This window comes from Colobus angolensis, unplaced genomic scaffold (assembly GCF_000951035.1).
Source record: "Colobus angolensis palliatus isolate OR3802 unplaced genomic scaffold, Cang.pa_1.0 Scaffold300, whole genome shotgun sequence".
Lineage (NCBI taxonomy): Eukaryota > Metazoa > Chordata > Mammalia > Primates > Cercopithecidae > Colobus > Colobus angolensis.
In genome coordinates, this window is record NW_012116267.1 from 2,054,583 (window position 1) to 2,067,170 (window position 12,588).

The 12,588-nt window shown below is 46.9% G+C and overlaps 1 protein-coding gene across 3 annotated transcripts in view; it reads left to right on the plus strand.

The window, feature by feature from the left end:
- Nucleotides 1-10,439, plus strand: part of LOC105517499 (potassium voltage-gated channel subfamily E member 1) — a 51,570-nt gene extending 41,131 nt beyond the window's left edge. The window contains exons 2-3 of one of the 3 annotated variants that reach the window (XM_011950031.1): nucleotides 153-235; nucleotides 9,215-10,439. In XM_011950031.1, the coding sequence (XP_011805421.1) occupies nucleotides 9,256-9,654 (399 nt within the window). In that variant the 5' untranslated portion in view covers nucleotides 153-235; nucleotides 9,215-9,255 and the 3' untranslated portion in view covers nucleotides 9,655-10,439. The remainder of the gene's footprint in view (nucleotides 1-152; nucleotides 236-9,214) is intronic. The other 2 variants (XM_011950029.1, XM_011950030.1) reach the window with 2 other exon arrangements.
- Nucleotides 10,440-12,588: the final 2,149 nt, after the last annotated feature.

Here is a 12,588-nt window from a genome sequence, read left to right on the forward strand (position 1 = left end):
CCAACTCCATTAAAGAAGGATCTTGTCAATAACCATAGGTGTCATTTATGGTCCAGGTGGTGGGGACTTTGCTGAGTTCAAAAGTTGCTTAAATTCAGCCGTGACTCATATTTACAATGACCGGACAAAACCCCTCTGCTTTCTCTAGCCAGTTTCATCCAATCATCAGGTGAGCCGAGGATCCATTGGAGGAAGGCATTATCTGTATCCAGGGGAAATAGTCAAGGATATTCAGGTAGGACCTGCTTTTGACAGGTTATTGGAAAATGAATTGTTTTGAAAATAAAGCTCACTTAGAAGGCATCAGAGGGACTCATTGCTGTCGTCTTAAATCTCTGAGGGTGGGACAGCTCCTGTGTGGTTTTGGTCTTTCTGGTAGTTGAAAGGAACACTTATTATTCATGCGTTCATGCATGCCTGCCTGCATTCGCTGAATGTTTATTGCGCTCCTACCATATGCCAGACTCTGTTCTAGCTGCTTGGGATGCAGTGAAGAACAACCACGCAAAAATCCCTGCCCGCAATAGCTTGCATTTTGGTGGGAAAGACAAATGTTGAACAATCAACATCATAATTAAGAAAACTTTATTTTATTGGAAGGTGATAAGGACTATGGAAAAGGAGGAGAGAAAAAAGGTTAAGAGTTACTGGGAGTGTGGTAAGGAGGGAAGAAAATTGTGCTCTACTATTAACCATCACTGACTGCCCAAATTTTTTTAGAAATAAGGTGGGTTGCATATATATATAAAGACTATAAATCTTAATATACAAAATGAATAACAAAAATACATTAATAATATAAATATAAATAAATAATATAAAATTTAATATATAAAAACATACTATATTGCAAGAGGTTTTGCTTTGATTACTCAATAATCTATTTCCAGAGCATAGTATACCTTATCAATTCTTCACTCATTTTCCCATTGTAGTGGTATTGAATCTAATACTTTGCATTCCCACTTAATTCAGGAAAACCTTACTGAAATATTCTGGGTACTGGAGTAGGAACAAAGGTAAGCAAGATGGTCTCTGTCCTTTGGGACCTCCTGGGAGAAAATGCTCAGACAAGTTTACAAATGATTAGAAGTTAGAATATGACCGGCACTGTAGGAGAGATATATACAAGGGGTCAAAGAAGGGGAGGGGATTCTGGATCAGGGTCAGACACAGTGTGGATATGAGCTGGCATCTGAAGGACCAGTAGAATTTTAAGAGGGGGATATGGTGGGAATGACTCACCTACAGAGAGAACAGCAAACATAAAACAAGATACCGGGCACAGTGACTTACGCCTGTAATCCTAGCACTTTCAGAGCCCAAGGTGGGCAGATCACTTTAGCACAGTCATGCTGAGCCTGGGCAACATGGCGAAACCCCGTCTCTACTAAATATACAAAAAGTAGCCAGGCATGGTGCCATGCACCTGTAAACCCAAACTACTCAGGAGGCTGAGACATGAGAATCACTTAAACCCAGGAGGCGGAGGAGGTTGTAGTAAGTCAAGATCGTGCCACGGCACCCCAGCCTGAGCAATAGAGTGAGACTTGGTCTCTAAAATACAATAAAATAAAATAAAATAAAATAAAGCAAGAGCTAGGAAGGCCAGGGGCTGATTCCATGCTGCACAAAGACCTCAGATATATACTCAAGGTAGATTCCATCATTCCCACTGTTCAGGTGAGGAAACTGAGGCTCTCTGGATTTATCTCATTTGCTGAAGATGAGAGTCCTTCCTTCCCTCCTGATGTGTGACTTCAGCTGTCCATCCCCAAACGCCCGCCCATGTTTTCATATTGAGTTTGATGGAGTCTCCTCACCAGCTTGCTGGCCTGACTCCCTGAGTATTCAGTGTTTATATTTCCATTCTTCACACCCCAGACTCTCTCTCTATTACCCACAGAGAAGTCTAGGAAGCTCCTCGTAAAAGCGCCAGACTCAAGCCACACTCCACGTCCCGCTGGGAGGTGGCAGGAAACACTTTTCTGATCAGAGAGGACAGTCTGATTCTGGGCCTCTGGACAGTTTTATCCTGATTCCTTGAGAGACTCTGGACACCTTAGTGCCCATTGACACTGGGGAGAGGGGAAGGATAGAAGACCAGACAAACCAGCCAAATGCCTGGAAGCATCTGGTGGCCCTGGGTGGCTTCTTTTCTGCTAGGAGGGAGATATGTTTCCAGAATTTGGACATAGTGCTGTGATAAAGATGAAAACAATAGACAGTTGGTTCCAAGGACAATTGACTCAGAATTCTTGGCTCGATAAGATCATGTTCACCAAAATGAGGCTTATCCATCATTGCTTTTACGCTGATTCTGCTTCTTAAAACAAATGAGACCAAATGATGATGTTAAGAGTGGATGCTCTTTTGAAGAAATGCTTAAGGAGTCCTGTCAAGTGTGATAAAAATACCCACAGTCAACCTAGGGAAGTAAGTTAAGGAGCCCTGTAGTTTATCTAGGATTGACCTGGGGCTGGAACCCAGATTCCTGAGTTCTGACTCCGACCTTCCTGTCTCCCCTACTTACCCCTAGAATCTATTCCTTTTAGAAGAAAGCTTGGAGTCAGCCACAAGAACCTTACCCAGTCACTAAATGCTTGAGAAAGAATGATCAGGAACTGGGAGAATTTGCTAATAATAATAAAAGAATGAGAGGGGTGCACTCAGGGCAGGGGGCTTGAAGAACGGCTCCTCTCTTTACAACACACTCAACAGGGGTCTGAGGTCACAGTGATGAGAGGCCCAAATTTGTGGCCTCCCCATGAACAAATGCCCTACTCATGTCCCCTGCAGGATCAATGGGGACAGGGCTCAATATTGGGAGGAAGGCTGCAGTATTTACTGGGGAAGCCTGCTGTCTACAGCCTGCCCAGTTTATGCACGGGCAGGCCACAGTTGGTCTTAGAAATAAAGGCTTTGGAAAATTAAAAAAAGAAAGAAAGAATGAGAGTTTCCCATGATGGGAAAGCTTCTGTTCTGAAAGCTTCCAGGCTGTTATCAGTGCTGATAGGCGACACAGCCAGAGCACGTGGGAGAAGTCAGAAGAGGCGGTGTGTGCCCGGAGGAGGCGCCACCCACTGCCCTCTTCTCCCCTGGGTTCAGCTGTGGGCCTTATGGAACTTCAGGGTGCTGGAGGCCCCGTTGGTCTCCATTTGCAGGTGTCTCACTCAGCGCAGCTGCCCAGAGCCCTGTGTCCTGAGTGATTTCCAGTAGGCCAGCAGCTCTGGGTCTAAGCTTTTAAGGAAAAAAAAAAAAAAAAAGCACTACCCTTGATTAGGGGCAGCATTCATATCTCACATCCAGGTAGAAGCAGAAATGGCCAGGAATCCACCCCACTTTCTGGGCCCAACGAGGCCACAGTTTGAGAATATTCAGCACAGGCTGAGCATCAGATGGATTTTGAACATCTCTGGCTGCTACCGTTTCTGCCTCCCCCGTTGCTTTACTCACTGTGCAAGCTACAAAAAGCTGAGGGGACAGGAACAGGATTGACTTCAGGTAAGCAGCCAACCCCCATTTGGTTGGATCCAATGCTACCTGATGAAAGGGGCCTAGTCCTCAGCTATTTTGAGCCTGCTTCCTCTGTACAAGGTCCTGGGAATTGCTCTTTTCTATACTAATAAAATGTGAGTCAATAGCTAAGAGACGACATTTTAGACGTATTTTTGGTTGGTTGTTTTTGTTTGTATTTATTTTTTTAAGTTCCAGGTACAAGTGCGGGATGTGCAGGTTTGTTACAGACATAAACATGTGCCATGATGGTTTGCGGCACCTGTCAACCCATCACCTAGGTATTTAGCCCAGCATGCATTAGTTCTTTTCCCTATTGCTCTTCCCCACCCACCTTCCCCCGACAAGCCCCAGTGAGCGTTGTTCCCCTCCCTCTGTCCATGTGTTCTCATTGTTCAGCTCCCACTTAATTTAAGTGAGAATATACGGTGTTTGGTTTTCTGCTCCTGCATTAATTTGCTGAGGATATGTATTTCTGATAGGAGAGATTACTTTTGGCAAGCCATCTCATCTCTAAGGAGCCCCGTTTTCTGAAAATTAAGATTGTTGGATCAGTTGCTCTCCCACTCTGTTTGAGTCCAGCCGTCTGAAAGTGCAGCCACGGGGCATGTAGGTGCTTCAGCATCATGTATAATGGAACTGAACCTAGAGAATCTGATATAAAATCCCAAATGACAGGCAGATCCAGACTCTGTCATTTACACCATGCTGACTATTAAGAAGACATTGCCAAACTAATTTTAAGACTCATTACACAAAAATACCATGGCAACCCAGCCTGCAGGCTTTGGGGGTATGGAGGACATTTAGCAAAAGCAATGCAATAAATTACATGTAAAGTTTTTAAAAATTCTTTAAAAATATAGGGTTGTTATTTGAAAGGCAGTTAATTAGCTTGACTTAAGCTCTGACAGGTGAATTGTAATTGAAGGCACCAGCGTGCATGAGAGTGGGGACAGCTGAGGTTACACTGAAGACTGGAGAGTTTCTTTCTGCAATTTCTCTTCAGACTGTATCAGAGGCAAACAATGCCAAAGAAAGAAAATATAAAAAACAAACAAGGTTTGAAAAATAGTCAGTGAAATCATATTTTTACATTCTTGCAAAATTCTTCCAGGTACCCTGCAGCACAAAAGGCTGATTTGTCAGTTTCCTAGGGTCCCACACCACAGCCCAGTGGTTCTCAATCTTGGCTACAAATTAGGGTCATTTGGGAGGTTTCTAAAAAGTTTCTGAATCAGGCAGGAACCCAGACCAAGGATATTAAAATCTCTGGAGGTGAGATCCACGAACCATTATTTTCTAAAGGCTCCCCCAGTGATTCCAATAGATCACCAAGCAAGGCCTCCAGACCAGAAGCATTAGCACCACATAGGCATATGTTAGGAATGCAGATTCCCAGGCCTGCTCCAGTTCTACCGAATCAGAAACTCTGTAAGTAGAGCCCAGCAATCTGCATTTTTTTTTTGAGACAGAGTCTCACTCTGTCGCCCAGGCAGGAGTGCAATGGCACAATCTTGGCTCACTGCAACCTCTGCCTCCTGGGTTCAAGTGATTCTCCTGCCTCAGCCTCCCAAGTAGCTGGGACTACAGGTGCCCACCACCATTCCTGGCTTATTTTTGTATTTTTAGTAGAGACAGGGTTTTACCATGTTGGCCAGGCTGGTCTCAAACTCCTGACATCAAGTGATCCACCTGCTTCGGCCTCCCTAAGTGCTGGGATTACAGGAGCAACCTGCATTTTAACAAGGTCATTCTAAAGCATTCTAAAGAACAAGGCTGAGGATGGTTTGGGCTTGGGAGTTTTTCAAAGCAGATGTTTCCAGTTGCTTCTTTGGCCATAGGAAAATCTGTCTGGTTCTAAGTAACAAGCCTTCTCGGTGAACTCACTATTATGAATTAATTGCAGACGTTACTCTTACTTTGCTGTATGGATTTATCAGTTTTAAACCAATTAACATGTGGATCTTCAAATGTTGCCTGCCATAATTCTACCCTCACACGGTCATGAAGTTGTAAAGACTCTCTAACAGTAATTGGTGGCAGAATTATTTGCCAATTGTGATCACTCTGGGTTTTTGGAAATTACATCCTAGTATCAGGTCCAGGTCTGTCTGTTTTCTGGGGCAGGGTTTTATGCATTCGCAAGTGGTTTCGGGTCATTTAAAAAGAAGTGGTTGAGCGTTGAGTTTGGATCTGTTACCGAACAATTCCTGCCTACCCCAATGATTAGAATGGGGCTAAATGCTAGTTTTGTACAAAAACAAGTACCTGAGTCCCTTGAGCCCAGGCGGCTTAACTCCTGACAGATCTCTGAACAGACTCAAAAGCCTAGAAACCAGGAAAGGCCACAAACAATCTTTGATTCTCATTCATGTCTGATCTCTCCACAAAGTAGGGAAGAGAGCCGCCATGGTCAGCCACAGGAAAGCCAAGTCTAAACCCCCAACGCCCCAAATCCTTGGGCTGCAATTTCTTAACAAGGTAGAAAAACCAATAAACTCCTACCCAGGACCACTGAGTGTGCACCTGCCATGTGCCATGTGCTGTCAGCCACTCTACACACCTGCTCAGTGATTCAATAGCCTGCATATGTTAGTGGTGTTTCTCGCTACTTTGGAAAGAAAAAAAAAAAAACTTGACTGAGCAATTCTAAGGAACCTATCCAGGATCATGTGGCTGGGAAGTAGCAAAGCTAGAATCCAAACCTGGGGTAGCAATGGAATCCCCAAATCTGAGCTCTTTCCGCTCCTCACTCCTGCCTTCTGAGACTGTAGTTCATGGTAGGAGATGACTGCCCCTCTGGAAAAGGGAGTCAGTTAAAGCTTTGGAGCCAGCTCATTGGCATCTGTTCACTGGAGTAAGCAGGTTAGAAAGAGTCAAGCCCCACTGGTCAAAAAGTATTAAGTTCTGGTGGCATCTATTTGATAAACACTCAGGGCAGCTCCTGTGTTGCTGTGTGCCCAGCACCGGGCTGGATGGGCAGGGCAGGCATGGGATAAGGGGCCTGGAGATCCTGACCATGATGAGGTTAGCAGGGGTCATAGTGTGCACAGTGATGACCCAGCCCCATGCATCAGAGCAGGCTTCAGGAAGGAGGTGAGAGCTGGGCTGAATTTTAAGCATGAGTAGGCATTGCTGAGAAGTTTTATGGGCCAAGAAGAAGGTGCAGTCTGAGCTGGAGATGCACAATGTGTGGAGGCTCTGGGGCCAGCAGAGACTGTGGAGCATAGGGTCTGGGCACAGTGGCAACAGTGGAATTGGAGAGGGATGCAGAGACTCTCAAATTTAGGGCCGTATCTAGGCGGAAGACCAGGAGTTTCACCTTGAAGGCGGGAAGGAGCCAAGGAAGGCCTTCAAGATGGGAACTGCTGTGATGAGATTGCAGTCATCAGTGAAAGGGATGCAGATTTAGGGGTGACTGGTGTTGCCACTCAACTCACTGAGGAAGGGGCCAGTCTCTGACAGGACAGGGTGGAGTGTTAACTTTAAGGAGCCTGGGGATGGCCAAAGGGAACTGTCTCCTTAACAAGTCTTTGGACACATGACTCTGGAGCTTAGAGAGAGCCCTGGGTCATGGCCATGCTGGTGAGCCTGGAGCAGGTGCGGTCACCCCGGGACAGAGGAGAGTGGGAAGAGAAGAGAGCAGGTAACAGAACTCTGAGACACAGCCACAGTTCAGAGACGGGTAGAGGAAGAGGGTCTTGGGAAAGGTACCAGATATCTTCACTTGGTGCTGGGTTCAGGGCATGTTTTACAATTAAGCCAATTCAATGAAGAAATAGCTCTGGGTCTAAGCTGAAGAGGAGCCAGGTTTCTGAGATTATTTGTCCTGCACAAGATAATGTGCGATGTCGCAGACCGCATCCTGGCTGGGAAAGACAGAACCATCCCGGCAAGTGTTGGAATTTGTCTTTCTATAGTGATTCTGGCCATAAACTGTCTTCCCAAACACATCCTTCACCTGTAGTTACAACAGTACCCCCGAGGCCGTGTTCTACTCCAGGCCATGCTCTACTTAGCTACTTTAAGCTCCTAAGAAGTGAGTAGGGGACAAGCAGGGTGGCTCATGCCTATAATCCCAGCAATCTGGGAGACTGAGGTCGGCAGATCCTGTAAGCTCAGGGGTTCAAGACCAGCCTTGGCAACATAGGGCCACCTCACCTCTGCAAAAAATACAAAAATTAGCCAGGCATGGTGGTACATATCTATAGTCCCATCTACTCTGGAGGGTGAGGTAGGAGGATCACCTAAGCCCAGGAGGGTGAGGCTGCAGTGAGCCGAGATCGTGCCACTGCACTCCAGCCTGGGTGACAGAGTGAGACCCTGTCTCAACAAAACAGAAAAAGGAAGAACTGAGTGGGAGCACTTACGTGTGATAAGCTCCCAGCGGCCCCCTCTGGCTCGAGTTTGGAGTGTGATATCAACAACTTGGCCTCTGGGCTTTTGTTGCCCTGCAGGAACTGGAGGTAGAAGCCGGCATTTGCTCAAACCTAAATAAATAAATAAACAAACAAATAAATAACTGACCTGTTTTTTAGCTTACCAGTGATCTCAAGGTCACCTAGATGGGGTTTCCACAGCAAACCAAACCCCTGACAGAATCTCACAGCTACTTGGAGACAATTTTTCCAATTCCCAGGCCCACTCTGAGTATACAGGGACAGTGATATCAAGATTAAATGATAGGGAAAATGTCACTTTCTGCATAGCCAGCGAGTGGTGAATGGAAATAAAAGGCAACCCATGCACCATTGCTCAATCAAGAGAGGGCATCGTGTAGACCCAAGACGGCACACACCATGGACTAGAGAGCGCGTCCGCTCACCCCTCTCACCTGAGGTTTTAAGATTGTGTACATGTGTGTGCGTATGTGTGGGCAGGGAGGGAAAAACATAGCACAAGTTGCAACACTGGCCTCTTCGAGGGGAGCTCTCTGTGAATCTCCCTAAACATTGTGGAGTCCACCACGTGATAGCGTGGATTTTTCATTCAGATGAATGTAACTGTTCGTAGAGAGATGCTCCGTGGTGAAACAGACCATTTATTGCACGTTATCTCCAAGGGCGCCCTGGCAGCACCCCAGTCTGACTGGTCATGCATAAGCCCTCAGGAACTAGTTGTATGAGATGCGTGATTTTTTTTAGGTGCATAGAAGGGCAAGGATGGGGATGTTTGTCTCCCCCTTGTTTATGGAGTTAGCAGCCACAGCAGTGTCCATCTCTAGGGGAGAAGGCAGAGAAAAGAAGTGGGTGTTCACAATGGGTGGTATACAACCATTGGAAGTAAAGGAATGCACACACCCAGTACCACAAGTGAGCCACAAAAACACAGTCGTGAGGAAAAGGAAGGAGGCTGAATTAGTTGGATGACCAGATACCATTTAGGTAAACCAAAATGCACATGTGACCCCATACGCCACAATATGCAGCAATGCATATTAAAGAAACTCCTTCTGATGGTCACCTATAGGGGTGGAGATTGGGGGTGGTGGATGGAAATAGAAGAGAATCAATGTATCCGTTCATCAGTTAAGAGAAGGCATTGCACAGACCCAAGATGGCATACACCATGGGCTGGGGAGCGTATCAGCTCACCCCTCTCACCTGAGATTTTAAAATTGTGTACATGTGTGCGCGTAAGTATAGGTTTTGGCCAATACGTACTTTTTGATTTGGGGTTGCATTTTTCCTTTAAGAGGTGTGCCTAGGAAGTTGGAACTCCAGCAGCGGAACCTTAATGCCCAGGATGATCTTGTCTAACACCACAGCCGTGACGCCCTTTCTGACCAAGCTATGGCAGGAGACAGTTCAGCAGGGCAGCAACATGTCGGGCCTGGCCCGCAGGTCCTCCCGCAGTGATGACGGCAAGCTGGAGGCCCTCTATGTTCTCATGGTGCTGGGGTTTTTTGGCTTCTTCACCCTGGGTATCATGCTGAGCTATATCCGCTCCAAGAAGCTGGAACACTCCAACGACCCATTCAACGTCTACATCGAGTCCGATGCCTGGCAAAAGAAGGACAAGGCCTACGTCCAGGCCCGGGTCCTGGAGAGCTACAGAGCATGTTATGTCGTTGAAAACCATCTGGCCGTAGAACAACCCAACACACACCTTCCTGAGACAAAGCCCTACCCATGAACCCCATCACTGGCTAAAACTGGACACGTCCTGCCTGGCAACCTGATTTTCTAATCACATTCCTCTCATACTCTTTATTGTGACGGATACCACTGGATTTCTCTTTGGCTATTGTAAGGCGTGAGGGGTGGGTTAATGACAGTTTCACTGTTTCTCTAAAATCACATTCTTCTGTGATAGACTGTCAGTGGTTCCCCCATCTCTGTTCCTGCCTTGCTAAATTTAGCAGAATCCCTGAGGACATGGCCTCTGAGAATAGCAGCTGCATTTCCCAGACTCCCTTGTAGCTAGCAAGGTTGTGTGACTAAGCCCTGGCCAGTAGGCATGGAAGTGAAGACTGCAATGTCCAAGTAATCCTTGGAAAGAAAAGAACGTACTCTTCACTTCCCTTGTCCTGCTTCCCAGTGGCTGGATGTGGAGGAGGTGGAGAGCAGCTCTGAGTCTAGGAAAGAATGGGGCACTCAAAGAGCCATATACATCTGGGCCTGGGTGATGTGGATCCTCCTTACCACCCACCAGGCCAGATGTACAGGAGAGAGAAATCCACTCCACTCTTCCTTAAGCCACTGTTATTCTGATCTCTGCAGAATCAGTGCCCTTACTGATACACCTGCCTTATAGGACTGAACCTAAAGGGATGACATTTCCATACTTGTCACAAGCACACACCGATTCTGCCCTTGTCACTTCTGTGCTCACTCCTGTGGCTCTATCCTCCTCCTGCCCTTCTGCCTCCCACTCCTCCCTTGCACCCACCCTGCACACATCTCCCCGAAAACACACAGACACATACACTCATATACATAGATACACACACACACACACACACACACACACACACACACCTCAATCTAGAAAGAACTTGCTTCCTACAGGCCTGAGATGGAGGAGAAAAAAATGCCCCCTTCAGAATGCATACCAAGGAGAAGGTGCTCGGTCACTGTGGGAGTGGGGAGAGGTGTCCCGACTCCCCGAGAGCCAGAGGAAGGAGCAGCTGTGGGCAGAGAGGGATACATGGCGCTGGGGTGGCAGGTCCTTTTGAGGTGATGGGCTGGTTTTGTGAGTTGAATTGTACCCCCAAAAAGACAGGTACCTTCGATGTGACCTAATTGGGAAATAGGGTCTTTGCAGATGATCTAGTTGAGGTGAGGTCATTGGGGTGGGCCCTCATCCAATATGACTGGAGTCCTTATCGGAAGAGGGAAATTCGGACACAGACACATAGGGAGGACACCATGCCGTGACAGAGGCAGAGGGTGCGGTGACACAGCCGCAAACTAGGAAGGCCAAGGATGGATGCACATTCCCATCCCAAGAAGCCGGGAAGAAGCCAGGAAGGCTCCTCCCCCACAGGTTTCGGAGGAGGCACAGCCCTGCTTGAATTCAAACTTCTGGCCTCCAGAACTGTGAGTCAGTGAGTATCTGTTGTTGAAGCCATCCAGCTTGGGATACTCTGGCAGCCTACTGCCATACGGTATCGGAATACTATAGTGAGCTCATGCAGCACCTCTCACCCACCCAGAGACGGAGCTGCTCTGCTTTCCAGCGGGGAACCTGGAGGGGCCACCCCAGCAGATAGAGAGGGACTCCGTTCCGCTACCTGCCTTGAGAGGGTCTCCAGCTGCCATCTGTAGCATCGGAGTCCTCTGCAATGCGACATCCTGAAAGCTCAGCTGCCTGGACATCCCTGAAGCATATGGAATATTTAAATGAAACATTTCTTTTTAAATCTGCACATAAGATAAAAGCAGCACGTGTGCATCTTTGGCCATCCTCAAATGGACAGACTTGGTCTTGTGAGGTTCCAGTCCTTGTTTCACATAATAAACACTGGCATGGCTCAGCCCCTGAGTTACCACAGTCTTTGAGATGAGTGGTTCTTTGGGTCTGAAAGTCCAGAGAGAGCTGTGATCTTTGCCCCACCCGAATAATGCATATGGACACCACACCTTGCCTACCGTGTCCAGGGTTCATGACCAGTGGCAGCCGGACTATGCCTGCCATGTCTCACGGCCCCTGTGTGAGCCAGACCCTTCTTAGGCAGTTGTATATTTCCGGACTGAGGCAGGGCAGGTTTGCAGAGAGAGACCCAGAGTGCACGTGACCTGCAGTGTGATCTCTGGCGTGCACTGACTTTGATATTCCGGGCACATGGACTGGCTTTTTATCACCACTTCATTTTCCCCACTAAGATTCCTGTGCCTTTTAAGGCAGAGGGAGATCCCTGTGGCTTTAGTCTTCCCAGGCCTTAAAGGGCCCTTGTCTTCACTCACAAACCTCTTATCTCTTCCTTCCTCCCCTTCCACTTCATTTTAAAGGGGGAGAGGGAAAAGTAATCGGGAGACAAATTGAACCACATATTTTCAGACACTTGTTACCATATTTTAAAATTCAGCTTCACATACACAGAGTCTTTGCTATGCACCGTGTACTGTTCTAAGCTCTTTAAAAATAGAATCTCAATTATTATTTTGCAAGCAATACCCTATGCATTCATTAGCTAGGACAACAACACTTTTTACAGTATTGAGATTTCGTTAAAAAATTAAAGCTGTTTACTATGATCTGTGATGTGTGTTCTTAATATCACTATGATACTTCTGGAAGATGGTTATCAGTTCTTGCAATGCTTTGATAAGGCAACCCCATGGACTTGGGAATAAGGAAAGTAAGATTGCATATGGATAATTAAACTCTGCCATCAGCACACACCGTGTCAGAACAGAGAGATGTGGGTCCCTCTGATGCCTGCATATAGAAAGCAAGTGAAGCCCTAGGTGGAGACAATGGCGAACTGTAGCACCCTCCTGCCTTGTAAAGGGCAGGCTTCTGTTAACTCCCGGCATTTGCAGCCAGCAGTGAATGTGGGCACAATCCAGATGGAGCAGGGAATGTGGGCACCATCCAGACAGAGCAGGGAATGTGGGCACCATC